Source organism: Lepus europaeus, chromosome 16 (genome assembly GCF_033115175.1).
Source record: "Lepus europaeus isolate LE1 chromosome 16, mLepTim1.pri, whole genome shotgun sequence".
NCBI classification, from domain to species: Eukaryota; Metazoa; Chordata; class Mammalia; order Lagomorpha; family Leporidae; genus Lepus; species Lepus europaeus.
Window position 1 is genome coordinate 38421418 of NC_084842.1, and position 21287 is coordinate 38442704.

Sequence of the window (21287 nt, forward strand, 5' to 3'; positions counted from 1 at the left end):
TTTCCTGTATGTGTCTCAGCCATGCCTTCATCACTTCACTTTTCCGCTTCCTTCTCCACATTGTATCTCCCATTTCTGTCAATGCCTTTAATTTTGATCTATAAAATTGTCCTTGTATGTCTTTTATAAAAAACACTTATGATTGTATATTAGGGTCCAGCTGAGCAATCCAGAAGGCTCTAAGAATCTCAAGATCTCGAGATTAATTATATCAGCAAATACCCTTTTTCTAAATAAGGTAAAATTCACAGACTCAAGAGAATAGTACAGGGACATATCTTCTGAGAAGCCACCATTCAACCCACTACTTAGTTTAAAAAAATCTACTGATTAATGAAGAATAAACTACCTAAACAATCAGTTAACATACAGACTAATTAGTGCCCTTTATGAGAAAGAAGAGCTAACATAATACATTGCTTTTTTTTTTGTTTTAGTAAAGTTTTTTTAAAATTTTTTATTTTTGCAACTTTTGCATTCTTGTTACTTCCTCCCCCCAAACCTGCCTCCCTCCCTCAGCCCTCCCATCTCCCACTCCCTTTCCCATCCCATTCTTCATCAAGTTTCATTTTCAACTATCTTTATATACAGAAGATCAACTTAGTATATACTAAGCAAAGATTTCAACAGACTGCACCCACACAACCGCACAAGATATAGAATACTGTTCAACTAGTAGTGTTATCTTTAACTCCCATAGTAAAACACATTAAGGACAGAGATCCTACGTGGGGAGCATGTGCCCAGTGACTCCCATTGTTGATTTAACAATTGACACTCTTATTTATGACGTCAGCAATCACCCGAGGCTCTTGCCATGAGCTGTCGAGGCTATGGAAGCCCCTTGAGTTCACCAACTCTGAACTTATTTAGTCAAGGCCATATTACAGTGGAGGTTCCTTCCTCCCTTCAGAGAAAGGTGCCTCCTTCTTTGATGGCCCATTCTTTCTGCTGGGGTCTTGTTCACCAAGATCTTTCATTTAGGTTAACATAACACATTGTAAAAATATCTGCCACAAGCCTAGGAGAATGAGGAGTTGCTTCATAGAGAGAAAGTAGAAATCATTTGGAGAAGGCAGAAGATAAAGTATACTCATATTCCTGGTGGAAAAAGAACATGAAACTCTAAGAAACTAAAAGCAGCTCGATATGGCAGGAGCTTGGGGAGTCTTAGCAGTAAAGCAGTGGGCAATAAGCCATGAATTCGAATCAGGATGAGGTGTGCTGTATTAGTGAATCTGAACTCTAAAAGTATGTGTCATAAACAGAAGAATGGCAGTGATCTGGTTAATCAATTGGGATAAGAAACTTTGGGTCCTGCGAGGATGGTCTTGATGGCAAAGCTGGCTGCAGGGGTATCAAGTTGAAAGTCTTTCCAGGAAATCTAGCAAAATGTTTAAGCTGCTCCCAACTGGGGAAGAGGAAAAGTTTAAACACATGTGAATGGATTCAACAGGGACTTTGTAAGACTTGCTTGTACTTAGCAATCAATTGAACCTTGAGACTGATATAGTGAAGGTAGCAATTATGATGATCAACTTTCAGCCTTGAACACTCAGATGACAGAGCACTTCATTTAGATAAGAGACATGAAAGGAGAGCTGTTGTAGGGAGTGGAGGGGAAAGAGGACTTTAATCTCAGATGTCGAAAATTTAAAATATTTATTTCTAGACTTAAGGTACGTACATGTTTCATATTCTTGAGAGAGAAATTTGGATTAGAAAGAATAATTTTGGAATCCTTCATTTAAATTTGATAACTGAAAACATGAGGGTTTGGAAGAGATGTCCATGAAGAGTGCAGAATTAGAAGAAGAGCAATTGTACAGAGACATAGGAACATATCACTTTTAGGAAAATGAAAGTACAGAAGTAGGAATCAGTAAAGGACACAAGTAAATGTGTATGTGTATGGGTGGTGGTTGCAAAGGAAAGTGTAGATAGAAGCAAAGTTGGAGTTTGCACAGCAAGGCCAAATTACCCTTGAAAAACTACTGAGTACTTTCTTATTCAGCTCTCTTTCCTACATAACAAAGCTGCTTTTTCCAATTTCTTTTTCCCCCAGCCTCCCATTCCATCATCTCTTCTCATCAGGTGAAGAAGGTGGTTTCAAATAGCATACAGTGGTTAGTAAATTATCTCAAGTAACACAACTGATGAGAAGTGTTTTCAGAATTTACTACCAAGAAATTTCAGTGCTACTGGTCGAAGAGGTTAATGTACATTAGCAGGAGTTCAATTCAGCTTGAGGTGAGAAGTGGAAGGTGAGGAATTGGATGGATCATTTGGTTAGTAAGAGCAGAGAGTCAGGGCATTAGCTAAAAATATCTGCTTTCTTTTGCTTTTGTTTGCTGTGCCTTCCCATAGTGGAAGCAACCTGAGAAAGTTTAACTGTTTGTGCAAAGGTTTGATTGAAGAGAAAGTGGTTGAAAGTAGATGAGTGAAAAGAAAAGGAAAATTTCTAAAGAAAATTGTAAGCAGTACTCTGAATAAAGAGTCCATATTTATCCTAAAGCACAGTAATTTTTTTCCCTTAATGTCAGAAGGCAAGTAGAGAGCTTGGAAAATAAAAATGCTGATGATTTTTTCCAAATTCTATGACATTAGTCTTGGTTCTCCCAATATGAAAAGTCTATTCTTTTAGTGATGAAAGCACAGGGTATCTATTGAGCATGATAAGAAAGGTTTGCAGGTTGGAGATTTGAGGAAAGAGGATTGGGAAAAGCAGTTTTGGAAAACAAGAAAGAGGTGAATGAGAAAGTGCAAAACTCTTCTTTTCTGGTAATTTAGGTTTCACTGTGCCAGTTTTTAATGTTCACTTATGAAAGACTTTCTGTTGAGGTGATACACTAAGCAATACTTACTTTCTGATGGCACAGTTTGGAGTAAAGTGACAGCTCCCAGTATTCAAAAAAAAAAAAAATAACTAAGAACAGCAGCAAATACTTTCAACTAAGACATATTTTTCACCTCATAAACATTTCAATAATAGGACATGTAGTCAAGTTCAACAGAATCTTTTTTTATGACACAACACACTCAAACTTTAGAAATGTCCAAAGACTTTTATTCATTCATTCATTAGGTCAATAATTAATAAACTTAAGCCCTCGGTGAAATTTCTTTTTCAGGAAAGGATTGAAGGAAAATAGAAGAGAAGGCCCTGAGCAGGGAAGAAAAAGGAAGAGGCAATAACGTGGTATAGTTGCTTGTATTTCTACACTTTATTATATATTGTCCCATTGGATTACCAGATGAATATCTTCTATATTTCCTGTATCAAAGCCCAAGATATTTTTGTTGGAATGCTCATGACTTTTGGATAAAATGTAATTCCCTTCATATTGTGAAAGAAAGGTTAAAAGTTTCTACAGAAATCAATAGGAGGGACTTTCTCATGAAATAGTTGTTATTCAGATAGTGTTCTGTTATGTTATCTAAAAATCATATAATTCATATAATCTGAACTAGATTATAAAAGCATTTTTATCTTCTCTCATAATGTAGTTCTGCACAACTTCCCATTCTAGCCAGCTCTGTTCTTGAAGCACTATAGGAGGGATTGGGATTGCACAAATTTCTTTGTCAACTTAACTGTGGACTCCAGTAGCATCATTCTTGATTTGCCCTGTTCTATTTTTACTGTTGGAAGCAACCAGAACAATAATGTTAAAACTCAAGTTCTGGAAAGCAACAAAATATCTGATGCTAAAGCAATTTTCAGATAATCCTCTTTGGAAGCTTAGCCTCATTTAATGAGACAATTTAAAAAAGATGTTTTCTCCCCTGAGGGTAGAATATGTGTTCATAAATTAATATGAAGAGAGAACAGAACTAAAAATATGAGGGAAAGGTCATCACATTAGCTTTGGTTGCTGATTGCATAACAAGGGAGAACTAAATTCTCTGCTGAAATCTAGTTTACTTCTGACATGTAGGACTGTATGAGTCCTCAGTTCAGGTTAAACTGACTACATACTATTTCCATATGAGATATTCAAGAACAAAGAAGTGACAAGAAAAAGAAAGTAAAGCTGATTCAAAACACTTTTTAAAATCATTTTTAAAATGCAAAATAAAGTGCCCAAAAAGGGAATCATTCACTTGAGAGGTCATGGAAACAGAATCTGGAAATATGTTTTTTTCTCTTTTTTTCAATTTAAACTTTCTGGAATTGCAATATTTTAATATTTATAATTACTTACTCTGTAAATCCAGTTTTCTAAGAAATTATGCACATTCATCAATTCAATCAAGTAGATACTATTTTTATACTCATTGTAGAAATGTGAAATCTAAGGCATAGAGAATATAAGTAACTAACTCAAATCATACAGCTAGTTAAGTAATAAAACTGGAACTGAAATGGGGAAATCTGGTTTTACTGTCCTTAACCATAGTGTATATGTTGCATTTCATTTTTGAGTTGTTGCATAATTTTTGTGTGTCAGTGATCTAGGCTATTGCCAATGTATTTCTACTAATATGATGGACTTTGTTTAGTCTCAACACATGATATTGGTAGAATTATCACCGCATAATCTTCACAGGGTCTTTAAAACTCTTTTCACATTTGTAAACACATCATAATAATATACAAATCACGGATTTATTGTGTGAACATAACAGCAGCTTAACATTATGATGTCTGGCACAGGTAAGGAGCTCAATAAATGTCAGTTTAAAAATAAAAATCAGAATACTAATAATTTTTGATTATAATCATTTTATTACTTTTATTAATATATTATCTCAAGATTCTTGGCAACTGAATATTCCTACCTCCTTGTTATAAATGCTACCACCTACTCATCCATCCTCACTTATAATTAAGTACACTTCTATATTTTTCTTCCACTCTGTGTATGCGGTCATTGTCTTCATTCATTTTGACAGGTACACTGTTGACCTACTGACAAGAAGGCTGCATGATTTCATGACATTTCTGTTTGGAATTCTATCTTCAATCTGTATTATAAGGTTTTACAGATTACAATAAACATCTAATTGCCTATCTATCTTCTATCTAGCTAACACATTTATAATATAACTAGATTGTTTCACACTTTACAGAATGTTTCACAAATTTTTAATTACATTTCCAAATTAGTATGATAATTGCATTGGGAGAAAAATCTCAGAATTCCCTGCCAAGCAGAACACTGAAACTATTAAAAGCACAGTCTCTAAATTTACTCTTAAGATCATGATAACCTTTTCTGCTTCTCTCCTTTGGCATTACGTATTTGACTATGTCCACCCTCCTTTGGACTGCCTCTCATTCTCTGAGTGCTTCTCCCTCTTCAACCATGCATCCACATTCAGCATTTATGTAAATGTCAAACTCACCATTTTCTCTAATCTGTCTTAAAAATGTAATCTAATCTAGGTGTACATTTAGTCTTACCATTTAATATTTTTCACTTTATTCAATCCCCTCCAACTGTGCGTACTATAATCAACATAGTCAATAATTAGTTGCCAAATCTAATGATTTTTTTTTTGAATCTTGTTTTTTTTTAAACTATGTGACTGTTTCCATGATTAATCATGGTCACTTTCTGGGAACCTAGAGTGCATAGGCCCAAATTTTCTATCTGTGTCTTACTTAGCTGTGAACCAATTTACATAAAAAAAACTATCTCAATGAATTCTTGAGAGAATTAAGCCAGTAAATATACAGAAAGCATTTAGAATAGGGCGACATAAATACTGAAAAAAAGCTTTTTTTCTATTTCTTCTGAAAGCAAAATAATTTAAGCATGTTATTCCTTATAAAATAAATTAACTCAACCCTATTTTTAAGTGTATATGTGGTCTTTCTTAACTAATTGATAGTAAGCTAATTGAAAATAGATTTATAACTTCATCATTTATTTCCTTCAGAGTCTAACATAATAATGTTCATAAATCATATCCAATATTTTATCAACAATAGACAAATTGATAGTGGTGTAATTCATATGCTTTATTAGATTATCTTTATTAGATTTATACAATATTTAATCTTATTTATTACCATCAATGAATGTTTTAAAAATTCACAAAATGTATAGACTGCTATCTAAGCTTCCCAATTATTTTCTATGAGCTAAGCAATTTTCACTTATAGATCACACTAGTTCTCCCAGATACCTTTTATGTGGTTTTCATTTAAATATGAGGAATTGATATTAAAAGCAATGAAGTGACTTGTCAAAGATTATATATTTCTGTAGGAAGTGTAGCTAACCTATGAACTTGAAGTATCCAAACTTTCCAACTCTCTAGCTGTCTCACTATTCAATCTTTCAAAATTTTGTTCAAACTTCTACAACTGGTTATATCTACAATCCAGAGTACCAATGACAAACTGAAAAACCTAACGAACTTTTCAAATTCTTCAATTGCCTTGATCTGTGTGTCTGTTAACACCACTAATCATGGGCTATATGATTCCACCACATGGATGCAAATTTTGGTCTTTCTTTGTACTTAGTATGAATTGAGTAATATAGAATTTTACCTAATCTCAGCCCTAATGTTTACAGCATGATACAGTTCACCATTACCCTGGAATAATGAAAGACTGTGTAACAGGTCCAGAGAATATATCATTATCTTCCTTTTCTAAATGTCCTTCGTGTATTTAAAGAAAACTTTATAGTGCAGTGCTTGACTAGGTATATTAGCTTGATCTCTCTAAGCCACCATTTAGAAAACTAAGAATGACTACAATGCAATATGCTTTCTCTGTCCCTCACTCTACTGAAGAAAATAGTAATTCTATAAAGTAGTTTCACTATTTTGACAGTTTTACCCTAGTTTTTAATTTTTCATCCTCAGAATAATCCAATATTTCTCATAACCAAGATTTAAACATCATCAACAAAAACAAAAGTAGTTCTCAGACTGTCTCTCAGAATTAACAGGAAGAAAAAAGGCTTATTGGAGGCAAGACTATGTGTTTACAAGAAATGAAGGTAGTTATGAAAAGAAATATTCTTTTTTCTGTTATATTAAAAGCTTCAATTTTTGAACAGCTGTTAATATAATGTGTTAAACATTTGTCTTTTTGCAATAAGTACCATATGAAAATTAATATCAACAACCAATCATTGAATATTACACAGAAAATGTGTAAAAAAGCCTTTTTATTATGAAAGTCCTTCCTACTAAATTCCACACAACAATGGCATGGTTCTCCTGAGCTATCTTGACAATACTTCCCAAAGAAAACCATCTGTAAATATTAAACATTAATTACCTTGTAAAGGCAATGACTCCTTATAAATGTTTAGAATATGTAGACAATAATATATATATCTGTTAAGTCTTTAATATACTCTTCAATAGAGTAAGCATTTAATCCTCACCAGGGCACTAAAATAAAGTTACTCACACCCCTTTTTACTTGTAAGAACCCTGATGTAGAGAAGGTTCATGAGCTGTCAAATGAAGCCAGATAGTTTGATTTCATAGCCTATAGACTGACCTAGTAAAAGTGAACATGCCACTAAGGAATTGCTGATATTTCTCCTCAAATGAAGCTCAGCTGGATTCTCCTGCTGGCAAAACATGTCAAAAATAAGGAAAATGGAAAGCCCATTTCACTCAAACTTAGATGGCAGCTCTGACAATTTGGTCATAATATCATAAAACTGTTCTAAATCACTGTGATAATCGTCTCTGGCTTGCTAGAGTTCAAGCACTGAAATAGCATTCCTCGAGAACTGAGTCCTTGGAATAACTCAACATTAGTCTTCTCAGTCCTAATTGAGACATCACTACTCCTTAGGATATTTGGTAACTACCATCTTATTCTATAGCAACCACCATTGTTTTAATTACATTACAGCATTACACTGCATTGTCCCATTTATAATCTGTGTGATTCTAACAGACTTTAGATGCATTCTCTTTATCTCTTTCTCCATACTTTCCCAGAATTAAGCTAATAACATTTAAATGGTGTTTCGAATTTGACTAACAGCCTATTAGGAATTCAAAGCCATGGCAAAAACAAGACGTTTGTTAAAAATATTGTGGAAAATGAAACAGTTGGGTGGATTTCATTTCCCTTTCATAAGAGAGACCATGTGTGTGGGTATATGTATGTGTGTTGCTAGAAAGAAATGAAGAAATAAAATTTCTTCATTTGGTTGGTTCTGTGTTTAGCTGTCCTCCTATAGGTTCCTATGGACTTTTTCCAGCCACTTTTATTGTATTCAGTACTTTGGGATGGCTCTGTAAACAGATGAAGCCAATAATGTATTAACAGTACCAACTGAGAGAAAGTATGGTTAACTGAGGTTACTAAAAACAAAAAGCAATTCAAATCAATTGGCAATCTACAAAAAGAGTTAAAGATTTTAAAAGCTATTATTAAAATTGCTATATTGGTCTATTATGCTATGTTATATGTGTGTACATATTGTATGTCCACATGGGGAAATTTTATTAAGAGTTTTATTTTAAATGGCTTATAGATAATTCAGCTCTACTTCACATCAGAGCTTCCTGCTAATGTGCAACCTGGGAAACAGCAGAGGATGGCTGCTAAAGTTGGCTCCCTCCCACCTACTTGGGTGGGTGGAGTTCCTGGCTCTTAGCTTTGGCCTAGCTTAACTCAGGTGTTGCAGATATATGAAGAGTGAAGCAGTGAACTGGTGATCTCTGTGTCTGTCTGTGTCTCAAATAAATCCAAATAAACAAGCAAATGAAAAGTTAAGGTAAATTACAAAAGTTTTCTCTAACTTTATTATGAAACTAATATATCTTTATTTTTTTCAATCTTTCTGATGCCACCTTGTTGAATTCAGTAGTAACAGACAGCATATTAGTGAAGAATGGTGTTGATAACCATGTCTTAAATTCCTGTGGATGTTCTGTCCTTTCTTTTCAAATTTAAGTGAGCTCATATCTATATCTATTTGTCATGTATACATAGCTGTGCCTATCTAATACATACATATTTTTAGTGGCACATATAATACTGATTTGCTTTTTTGTTGTCTATCCATTCAGGCCTTACCATCACATTTTGAGATAATGAAGGTATTTTGAGCTTTAAGGTGTGACACATGAAGTATATAAGTGGAGCAAGTGTCTGGTTTATCATAGTTTGTGTTTACCTTTATTGTCATCTTCATTACCTTCTTTTTTTTTTTGTACATTTGCACCCTTGGTTTCATAACAGTACTTCTGTAAACACATTTGTAAAATGAAGGAAAGATGAGAACAGCACTTATCAGATGCTATCAAGGTTCTCAAATATCCAGTACCCAGACTTCACAATAAATAAGCCAAAGAAGGAAGAAGTGGGAATGACTGTAACAGAAAACATATCCAAATCTGATTCTATATGGCACTTACATTGGATAATGTTTTTCCCTGATTTCAATGCTTTTTCTCTTGCCCCTTGGCTAACTTTCATCTGTGTAAAAATGTTAGAAATTGGGACATGGTTGCAAGCTTCCTAAAGGTTATTATAGATATTTCTGACAAAACTTTTTTAAAAAGTTCTCAGTCTTCTTTTCCACACCACTTAAATTGCCCAGTCTTTCTCACCCTTTCACTATAAATTCCAGCTTGATTTGATTTCTTTTATAGAAAAAACTTATAGGAGGCTAATTGATTCAGCACAGCCTGTCCAACTCTGAAATGAACAGAGGGAAGAAAAAAAGAAAACTATCCCATTTTTTACCAGATTGTGAACAGAAGACTGCGTTTCACACTCTGTCTCCCATGGGGCAACGTGATGAACTAATCATGTAGCGATCTACTGGGTCACAGCAAATAATTAAGCCACTTGTTACAGCAGTCTGCGTGGTGCCATCCTGTAGTGATTCTGAATGGATTTTCCATAAATTCAGGAAAAGGCCTTTTTAAACCCTAATTTAAAATCTACATCTTTGCTAATTAAGAACCGTATGGCTCAAAAACCATCATTTCACATCTAGTGTGTTAAGTGCTGAAGAGAAAACTCTTAATTTTTGTCTCCTGTCTTTGGTTCTTGCAATATCTAAGGTTCTTGCTGGAAAAAGAACACATACTTTCCAGCTTTAGTGATCAGCCTGAAAAAACAAAGAAAAAGACGGTTCCCATACACTAGGTACCAATTATCTGACACCTTTATATTATAAAACAAGTTTAAAATCCTACAGGAGAAAAATATGTTCTCGGCCAAAAGAAAGACTCCTTTAAGTGTGGAGCTGATTAACATTAAAATATTTAGACAAAGATGCTGAGAAATACTTCAGGGTACTTTTTTTTGTTAGGGGAGGTTAAATCACACAACTGTCAAGCACAGTTTACATGTGGATCTGACTAAAAACAAAACTACCTCACAGTATTTTCCATATAAAAGGTGTGATCTCTTAGGACTTCATGCATCTCCTAATGTGACAAGCAAGAATAGATCTATTTAACACAATGAAATTCAAAGAAAGAAGGAAGTTCAACAGTTCAAAGTGATTTAGAATGTCTAATTTTTTTGTTTACTTGCTTGTTTTTGCTATAGGGTTAAAAAATCTAGGCCAAATAGAAGCTTCTAAAATCTTTCTGAACAATTCTGAAAATAGATAATTTAAAATTCTGGACTTTTAGGCCGGTGCTGCGGCTCAATAGGCTAATCCTCTGCCTGCGGCACCTGCACACCAGGTACTAGTCCCAGTTGGGGAGCCAGATTTTGTCCTGGTTGCTCCTCTTCCAGTTCAGCTCTCTGCTGTGGCCTGGAAGTACAGTGGAGAATGGCCCAATTCCTTGAACCCTGCACCCACATGGGAGACCAGGAGAAGCACCTGGCTCCTGGCTTCGGATCAGCGCAGTTTGCTGGCCGCAGGGGCCATTGCGGGGTGAACCAACAGAAAAAGAAGACCTTTCTCTCTGTCTCTCTCTCTCACACTGTCCACTCTGCCTGTCAAAAAAAAAAAAAAAAAAATTCTGGAATTTTGACCACGATTTTTTATTTTAAAAAAATTTAAGATTGTCTTCATATTCTGAATATTTTAAAATTATTTCTGCAACTCATGATTTACAATTTAGTTGATAACCTTCTATAGTAACTTTTGAAGATGTTGTCAACCTATTTAACGTATGTTTTTTATACAAGTACTTTAATAAATGATTAGGAACCGAGTTATGATACTACCGGATGCAGAAGTTCTGTCCTAAACGATAGTGCTGTTCTATGTATCATCCTAAAGCGCAGCTTAACTAACTTTTCAAAATGAAGGTACTTCAAAAAGCTCATGGAAAATTGGCATTATCTTTTAGTTTCATATTCCATGAACTTTTTGAAGTACCTTCACATGTAATTGGGCTTTAATTCAGCCAAAATTAGAGAAAAATAGCACTTCAAATGTTTAAAAAGAGAAATTAAATTAAGAATTGCTATTCAACAACCACACAACAATTATTCTCAGCTAAATACTATCTTCATAATCAATATTCTTTTTGATATACATATATATTTCTAAATCACATAAAGATACTTATATCATTTTAATAGCAAAATGAGAGGAAATTAAGTACCAAAACAATGTTACACAATTATGTCAATTTAATACAAAAACATTTAAAACTCTTTATGAAAACCTAAAAATGTCAAAGTCTGAGTATTCAACAACTTGGTTTTGATTTTTCAGTGACCAAACAATAAAATAAAACAAAAAATTTAATTGGATGGTGTTATGGAAACTATTTATCAATCTTTCCCTCTTTTTATGTTGGAAAGGAAAAAACAAAACCATGAGTAAATTGATTAGATGAAAATTAGATGAATAATTTGGAATTATTATTTCATGTTTTAGCTTTTCCACATCATTGATAGGACAAATATTTAAATATTATGCTGTGTTATAATAAATCTCACATTTGAAATGCAACTAAATACAAACAATTAACTTGGAATGTAGTTGAGAAAAATATTTATTAAATACTAAACTTGATGAAAGTACACACAATATCTGTCACGCTTTCTATTTTTGCTTTTTTTATCTAGAGTCGCATAATAAATAAAATTTGAAATAACAGATAAGAATATTTTAAATATTAGCCATTTAATGATTTTTGACTTTACATAAACTATTTCTCTGCAATTCACTGTAATAATGAAATTATTTAAAATAGTGAAGATTTTTCAATTTCTGTGACCACTAAGACATCATATTTAGAAACAGAATGGCTGGTTGTTCTGTGCATAATATTTGCAGACTACTAATATGAACACATGATTTGTTTTGGAGAGTTTAATACTTATTGCTGTCAATGTTTCAACTAGCACATTATCCTTAATCTGAGCACTTTACTACTTGGAGACAAAAACAATAACAAATGACTCTGAACAACATTTAGCAGTTAATCATAAAATGTATTTTTAAAACAAACTGCTAAATTTAATATAACATATTATTGAATAGTCAAATTATATGCTTCAATTAAAAATTTCTGTTAAAACTTAACTGATATACTAACATGGCACTACAGATATATTAACACAATTCTACATCACAATATTAAGCATGCTTAATTTATCACTACAAATCACTTTTGATTTGACAAAATATATTAATGACTTAACCTTTACTTATTCAGAATATAATAATGAGAATTTATCTTAATTTTCCTACAACCATATTAAATAGTGGAATAAGACTAATAACTTTTCCTATTTCAAAATAAATGAAATCTTTCAATAAGTTCCCAAAAGGTTTCTAATTAAGTTTTAATTTGACCTTTTTATCTGTAAGGAAGAATCAGTTTTGAAACCATTTTTAAGTTACAAATACTAAAGAACATGACCAACATTCAGTTTATTGCTTATCACTATCTTTTCTTAACTTCTTGGTTTCTTAAATTTTTACACAGGATTACTAAACTGGGATCTCACAGGATAGCCAGTAATGTATCTTATTTAAGCCACAGCATAAAAAACTTAGAGAAATAGTTGCTTCTCTTGCCACACCCAGCGTTTCATGCCTATTACTTTATAACCCAACATTAAGTACCAGAGGCACTACAGAAGAACCAGAAACAAGGAAACTACTTTGAAGATTAGAATGACAAGTCAGAGGAGTTGTAATGCCACATTTTATTTTTTATGCCATTGGATAAACAATTTTCTTATTAAAAGTCAAAATCAATAGAATCTATGTGAAAGTTGTGAAGATCTCATTAATATGACTAATTAATGCTTCATATTAGCTATACCAGCAAATATTTCAAAGAAAATAATTCTTCTTTTCGTAATTACCAATATTGGAATAGAAATTTCACATCAAGACTGTATTGACTATTAATAAAATTCTGTTTTATATAAAACATTGGTGAAATTAGTAATTTAAATAGAAAAACATTTCACATGCAGAGTGCCCATCTTCATTTTCCAATGACAAGACAGAATGTATTTCAAACCAAAAGTCAAATCCCTATTAGAAAAGATGATAGAGGCAGAAATCTAAATGGAATTATGTCAACATTTTTCCTCATAATACCAACCTACTAAAAATCTATAGGAACTAAGAATCTTTAAAATTCAGAGACTGGTAATGACTTCTTATCATAATGAAAAAGCAGATTAACTATACATATTTCACAAGTTACCATTCATTGTTTAAAAAGAATATCAAACTTTGTTAAGTGTAAGCAAATATTCAATTGCTGTGAATACATACTGCTCTTGTCCAGTAATGAACTGCTTAACTGTTTTCTGGATGTGAAAAGTACATAGTGCACATGGGTGATGACCCTCGAAATTAAGAATATTAACATGACTTGTACAAGGTGATGCACAGCACTAACTGCAAATGTGTTACATCAATATCATAAAGAAGGCTGCGTACCATTATGGAAAGTTTAAGTAGTAAAGCTGTTCATTTGTTGATAAATAGGAATTAAACAGTTTTTCAACAATGTTCTCTGAAGGATATTTTTGCATAACTGCTCATCAAGAAAGACAGTTATTTTGACCTATGTTAAGTTGGAAGCCATATGTATATTAATACATTACCTACTAAGGAGAAAGAAAATATGTCAACCTACATGGTGTTTCCAATGTGAAGGAAACCTTTCAGTAGCAAACTATTATCACCAGACTGTGAAACTGAATGGATTTCTTGGTAATTCCGCCAGTATCACACCACCTTAGCAACAGAAGGAATGAACTTTAAGTTTTCATAGGGTAAAAAGCTTTTGCTAAGCAAAAATTACAACCAAAATAAACAAAATTGTAGCTTGGTTTTTGAGAACTACTTCATAATTTTAATGATTAAGTTGGCCTGATTCACTTTAATATGTACTTGTAAACCAGATGCAAGGCAAAAAAAAAAAAATTCCATAACTAATAGCAAAATCCACTCCCACCTTCCACCGCAAGTCAAAATCAACCTGAAACCAATTGTGAAAAAGCATCTTCCCCTCTCCTTGACCTCTTCTTTCTCTCTTTTCTACTCTATTTTAAAGTTCTTCATGGCCTCACCTGTGATCTTAAAACAGCTGCTTACTTACATCTCTAAATCTCCAGAGCCCTTTGATGTCAGCTCTGTAAAGACTTGGGGTGAAAACTCAATGATCCCACACCTGCTTGCTGGTGTCCCAGCCGGCACAGGGGTTACTTGCCTTGCCAATGCTCCTGTGGTCTTTTCTCTGGATAGTACTTACCTGCTGCTCCCCAGGCTCTGTAGATTTCACCAGGTGCTTATCCTTGTATAGAGACCAGAGTCCAATATTGGGCAGGAAAATTAAAGCCACCATGAATAACAAAGTCATCTGCAGAAATCTCTTCTGTTTCCTCTTCATTGCCAATGGTAACAGAGGAGAAAACTTAAAGGAGATGTCCCCCCGTGTCTTGTGTTCAGTGCAAAAGTCCTTTCGTCTCCCCTGCGCAGCCCCAGAAACTGAGGAGAAGCTACAAACTTTTGTGACGTGCCCAGCACCAGTCTGCAGGATTCAGAGGGAGTTGGCCATCTGCAGAACAAACGCACAGTTACTTTCCCCCCCAGAAAACTATGACGAAGGCATTAACTATTGGCTTAGAAATAAATGACTTGACTGGGGAAATCATTAAGCCTATTGACCTCCATTAATATAAAGCAATGGAGAAAATATGATCATTTCACAGAGTAATGATAAGTTACGAAAAAGTCAATAGCATGCTAGAGAGTTAAGTAAAGGGGGAGTTTTTTGGTGTTCTGTTTGGTTGTTTTAAATGATGCTTTGCTTTTCGTTTTTTTGTTGTTTGTTTTTTTCTGGTTTGCCCCCTTCCCTCTTGGCGGGTTTAGAGGAGCAGGCTGGGAGAGAGAACTGAAGGAGCGGAGGTGGCCGGGCCCCATCAAGTGTCAGGAGGGAAAGTCTCCGCTTTTGACATTGGAACACCACCACCTTCCTCGGCTCCTCCCGCGCTCCCCTCGGGATAACCCACCTGAACTCAAGTTCAACTCCCTCCGGCGCCAGCGTGCTGGGGGGCTCCGCGGGGATCCAGGGACACGGAACGGGGCAGACCTCCCGTCTGGATGGAGGTCCGCACACTCCCGGGTCTTCACGCGCTGTCTCCACGCTCCTTGGCGGGCAGCGGCGCAGCGACCCCGGCGCCCGGCGGGAAGAAGGAGACAGATGTCAGCGGCGTCCGGCCAGGAAGCTGAGGCGCTGCCTCGTCGCTCGCTGACCCGCGCGGGGCTTGGAATGAGAGGCTCGGCGAAGTGAGCGCCCTGCCCATCCACCTCGTCCGCTTCCCCCCGTGACGCTCTCACGCTTAGCTGTTCATGTTACCATTCTTCTCCGGCCAAGGAACGAGCCCTGAGACGCCTCCACAGCACCTGAGGGGCAGTACCGTCAATCTCCCGCGCACGTACGGGGCACGGAGGGCGGCGACACCGAAGTCCGTGCCCGGCTCGGCAAGTGGCTGAGGACGCCCGGAGGACGAGCGGAAGGTAAAGACGCGCTGCGCTCGCACCGGGCCCGCCGGCTGCCGCCAGCCTTCCGCGGAGACGTCGCTGGTGCCTGCCACGTGCGGAGCCCGGAGCCGGGGAAGGGCGGGCGCGCCGCCCCGGGGGTGGGCAACTCGGCGCGGCCTCCAGCTGCTATATAAACGCACTCGGACGCCGTCGGGAAGAGCAGCACAAGGACGAGCCAGGAGGCTTCGGCTCCCCACTACGCGGATCCTCCCTGTCTCTGCTCGGGTGCTCTTTCCCGGGGAGGGGCTGGGAGGTTGCTTGGGGGCCACCTCAGACCCACAGGGACCGCGGCTCTCCAGGCATCTCACCCCGAAGGTGGCCGGCCAGAGATTCCGGAAGACACGGCGCCGGCCGCAGGCGGGTTCACCCGGGATTCGTCAGTGGTGCCGGCCAGAGCGCCACCAGCCGCGCGTGGCGACCGCGGGAGGCGCAGGCGACCCGGGGCTGGGCCCGTCCCGCCGAAAGGGGTTCCCCTGGGCCGCGCGCCCCGCCGCTCGGGCCAGGTAGGTGGTGGGCAAGGAGGAGGGTCCTGAGGCGAGGCCAGGCTGAGGCTCAGGGTGCGCAGGTGGAAGCTTTTAGAGGACACTCTGGAGACCGAGGCGGCTCTCCGTGGGGCTGCAAACGCCCGGGGCCCCGGCGACGGGCCCGGCGGGGCCACACCGGACCTCCCCCGGCTGCGCGCCTGCACCCCGCACCCCTTTAAGCGGCGGGGCTACCTGTCTGGCTCTGACCTGGCACACTCTAGCCTTGAATGCTGGAGAAGGTGGGGATGGAGAGAGGCGTCTCTCGCAGATGGGACCCCTCCTCCCCCTAACATCTTGATGCTCCAGCGCCCCTGGCCGCACACGCATCAACGTGTGGCCGCCTCTCCAGGGGACTGGCGTGCCCAGCACCGTGCGTTGAGTGCTCTCGAGATCGGAGCTGGAAACTGCTGAAGGAGAGGGGGGCTTAGGGGAGACGACAGACAGTGCTTGCAAGCAAACTGTATCAGCCTGCCTAGAGCCCAAAGAAACGCCATGGTCCTGTCTTTGTTACAACGTGGATGTGATGCCCACATGCTTGGCATGGATGCAGCTGTGGGCTCCAGATGCAGTTTTCTGTTCCCTTCCTTTCCTCCTAGTCTTCCCCCACACCCCTCCCGCTTTCCTCGCCCCTCGCCTCTTCCCTCTTCCTCCCCTTTCTACTCTCCAGTATCTCGCTGGAGAAAGACATAGATCCGCCTGTGAAGAGTTATGCCTGAAACTCCCCACGTTATAAATCGAGTGTACTTAAACAAAACATATCTACTGGATGCAAGGATAAAGCTTTGTGTCGTGATACTTGTTTTTGTGGATCACTTGCATTTCAAAATACTATCCAATGTGTTTAATAAATCTGTTTGAATCTGACTTCTGTATTCATAGCTTTACATTTTACACAAGTGCAACTTAGCAAAGGATTTATCACCTCACCAGGATCCTCCCCACCCCCACAACACAAATGCACACGCGGAGCCTTTTTCTGTCTAAACAAGTGCAGTTCTGAAACACAGAAATATGAATTCTGGAAGCAGCCAGCAGGGAGAGGTTTTCTGGGATGACTGTAGCTCAGGGAAAGGAATTTGGAGAATTTTTGTTTTTGTTTTTTTTTTTTTGTTTGTTTGTTTTTTTTTGTCTTATGGAGTTAATACTATTTTTGTCTTAGAGTTAATAATAATATAAAAAGTAAAAAAAAAAAGAGTTGTGTGTTAACCTCAAAAGTAAACTCAGAACAATTAAAACGTTTGCATTTTAAGTATTACCTTTCCTTCAAACCTTAAAAAAAAGAAAACAAACAAACAAAAAAAACTGTCCTGTACTAGTAGTAGACATACTGTCTTTCTATTCACTGACCCTAGGGTATTGCATTGAATTGTGCGTCATTATTTTTATACTAAGAACAATACTCTCTTGCATATGGTACCTATTCACAGAGTAACAATGAATGGGTACACTGCTAATTCCACAATCAACCGCCTGCATGCAGAAATCATTGTAGAAATTGGAGATTTATGTTCACTTCTGCTTTTACAATGTAGCTCCAGATCATCACTTTTGCTTTTCCTCCCTGTTAAATATATTTACTTTTCTTTGATCCAGAACATAATTTTCCTTTTCTCTTAAAGCTGGGCTCCTTTTATAATTCCATATGTGAAATAGCAACAGATGACAATGCTTCTAACCAAAATTGATAACTTAGGTTGAGTTTACCAAGAAAAACCTCTAAATGATAATAGATTCCTTTGTTAAAGTAACTCATATTAAATGCTAACATAAATGTGTGTGTGTGTGTGTACATGGACCATGCTCCTATAAAGTGATTAATAATACTTGTTTAACCAAAATCCTTATATCTTTAATATGTGCCTTATATCAAAAGATCGCCTTCTATTTCCCTCTTTTCACCTCCACTTTGTTATGATTCAACTTGAAACCAGAACCTCTTGTGCCTGGTAATGTGTTGCTCCCCATGGGGACACATGGAATAAAAATAGAGCTATATATGTTATCTTGAACCAGTTAAACTCTAGTTGAAAATGAAACAGGGGACCAACATTGTGGTGCAGTGAGTAAAGCCACCTATCTGCACTGCCCATATCCACTATGAGTGCCAGTTTGGGTTCCAGATGTTCTACTTTCTTTGCAGCTCTCTGCTAGTGATCCCAAGAAGGCAGTAGTAGATGACCTAAACTTGGAACCTTGCTACCCCTGGGGAAATCTGGATGGAGTTCCTGGTTCCCACCCCCAGCCATTGCAGCAATTTGTGGGGTGAACCAGCAGATGAAAGATCTCTCTCTCTTCCTCTTTTTATCTCTTTCTTTCTCTCTCTCTCTCTTCTCTGCAACTCTGCCTCTTATGTAATTTTTTAAAAAATGTATTATTATTTAAAAGTACTTGAAATAAAGTAAAAAATGTGTTCATACTAAATTTAAATTTAGAAAAGCTTAAATCCTACCTTGAAAGAGATAAAAAGATACTGCATTGGTTATCTCAATGTTTTGTAACATGGAGACTTAAAACAACAACTTTTTGCTGTATTGCATAAATTTGTGCTTTGAGTGACCTCAGCTGAGTGATTCTGCTTCATGAGACACAGGCTCTTAGCGCTTACAGCTTTGATGGCCTGGAATAAGATTTTTCCCTCACATGGCTGGAAGGTGGTCTAACTGTTAGCTGGGACATCACTGGGCTTTAAATTATAACTTTTCACTTTCTCTCAGCATGGCCCCTGCATATGGACTGAACTTCTTAAAATATGATGGCTTAGAACCCTGAGAATCTGTGTTCCAAGAGGTAGAAATTGGAAATGGTCAGGCCTTCTTCAGGCTAGGCTCAGGATCAGCACATCCTCCCTCCCTAAGAAACAATTCTGCTTTTTAGGATGAGATGCATGTAGGCAGATGTCTTGAGAGATTTAAACAAACAAAATAGGTGGTCATCCTTAATTCGCACAGAAGTAGGATTCCTTAGGAAGTGAGGGTAATGTCTCCACAGATTGTATTGAGTAAAATTATTCAATTGGTACAAAGACCATGAATTGCCTTTCTTTTAGTTGACAAATAAGGTTTATTTTTATTTATCTTTTAAGAACATGGTTACATGAACAGAACTTAATTTGAAAGAAAAACGATTTTGCTGTCTAAACAAACATTTTCAAATTAACTAGTTTAAAGCTTTATATCTGAAAAAAATAAGGCCTATTGAAAAAATCTATTCTTTCATAAACTGAATATTGTTTATCACCAACAATCTTTGGGGTATGTGTTTTAAATTCAACATTGTAAAGTCACAAACTGATAATCATCTGATATTAAAGTAATAACTAACAATGACATTGTAAGAGTAAAAAGTCATTTTTAAGATTATAAAATAGTACATGAATGACATTTTAAGAAATTATTGAAATTTATTAGTGAAACAATAGTTTGTCTTATTTTCAATGTTTTATTTATTTTATTTTTATTTATTTGAAAGACAGAACATTTGCCCAAATGCTTGCAATTGCTGGGATCAGGCCAGAGACAGGAGACTAGTATTCAATCTGGTTGTCTTGTGAGAGTGTCAAGGACCCACCCACCTGAGCCATCGCTTGCTGCTTTCAAGGTATGTATTGATAGCAAGTTGGAGTTTCAAGCAGAGATGAGACGCGAACCCAGGTACTCATTATGGGATGTGGGCTTCAAGGGGAAGATCTTAACCACTAGGCCAAATTGCCCCTTTGCCTTACATGTTAAAAAGTTGTGGTTTATTGTCATTTAAATATGAAGTTCTCCAAATTTCCCTCAAGGCACAGACTCCAGATTGTCAAGATAGTATATCTAGAAATGCCTTCTGTACTCCTTTGATACAATAAAAATCTCTGGACTATGAAAAACTGAAATGTTCCACTTTTGACAAAATTCTAGGATTTTTTCTTTGCTTTAATCTTTGGTTAAGATAACCCAATTTGGGGGCCAGCGCTGTGGCATAGTGGGTAAAGCCACCGCCTGCAGTGCCAGCATCCCATATGGGTGCCGGTTCGAGTCCTGGCTGCTCCTCTTCTGATCCAGCTCTCTGCTATGGCCTGGGAAAGCAGTAGAAGATGGCCAAAGTCCTTGGGCCCCTGAACCTGTGTGGAAGACCTGTAGGAAGCTCCTGGCTCCTGGCTTTGGATCGGCGCAGCTGCAGCCGTTGCGGCCAACTGGGGAGTGAACCAGCGGATGGAAGATCTCTCTCTCTCTCTCTCTCTCTGCCTCTCCTTCTCTCTCTGTGTAACTCTTTCAAGTAAAATAAATCAATCTTTAAAAAAATAGATAATCCAACTTTTATTTTAAAAAGTGATTATGCAGTAAAAATAGGAGATGGGTAAAGTAAATAGCAATTTTAATAAAAAATACAAATTGTACAATTTAATCAGTATAATTAAGATAATATTACAGAAATATTTTTTCTGAAATATAATGGTTGCTACTACATAGGAAAAAATCCAGCTCCCAGCTAATGGCCTGGGAAAAGCAGTGGAAGATGGCTCAGGTGTTTTGGACCCATGTGGGAGACCTGGATGAAGTTCCTGGCTCCTGGCTTCAGCCAGTTGTGGATATTTGGAGAGTGAACCATAAGAAGGAAGATCCCTCTCTTTCTCTCTCTCTCCCTCACTCTGTGCTTTCAAGATAAATTTTCAGAACAAAAAATGCGTGACTCCCTATAACAAAAACATTAAAAAAGAGAATCTGCTTAGCTATTAAAATGTAATATTATTCAGTATCCAGAATTTCTACACACACACACACACACACAGGTGCTGTTGGACAAAGAATATAAACATGAATATTCTGCACAGAGTTTTCAGTACCAATAG

At 37.2% G+C, this 21287-nt stretch overlaps 1 protein-coding gene and 2 long non-coding RNA genes across 3 annotated transcripts in view; 2 read left to right on the forward strand and 1 right to left on the reverse strand.

Annotated features, from left to right (window-relative positions):
* GALNTL6 (polypeptide N-acetylgalactosaminyltransferase like 6) overlaps positions 1-15925 on the reverse strand; it is a 1248724-nt gene extending 1232799 nt beyond the window's left edge. The window contains exons 1-2 of the mRNA XM_062212832.1: positions 15401-15925; positions 14641-14946 (exon numbers count right to left, since the gene is read on the reverse strand). Of these exons, the coding sequence (XP_062068816.1) occupies positions 14641-14778 (138 nt within the window). The 5' untranslated portion in view covers positions 14779-14946; positions 15401-15925. The remainder of the gene's footprint in view (positions 1-14640; positions 14947-15400) is intronic.
* The window catches only part of LOC133774874 (uncharacterized), a 147831-nt gene continuing 142177 nt past the window's right edge, over positions 15634-21287 (forward strand). Inside the window, exon 1 of the long non-coding RNA XR_009868177.1 lies at positions 15634-15908. This is a non-coding gene — a long non-coding RNA (uncharacterized LOC133774874). The remainder of the gene's footprint in view (positions 15909-21287) is intronic.
* LOC133774872 (uncharacterized) lies at positions 16005-20708 on the forward strand. Its single transcript, XR_009868176.1, has 3 exons — positions 16005-16435; positions 19925-20053; positions 20500-20708. It is a non-coding gene; the product is annotated as an uncharacterized LOC133774872 (long non-coding RNA).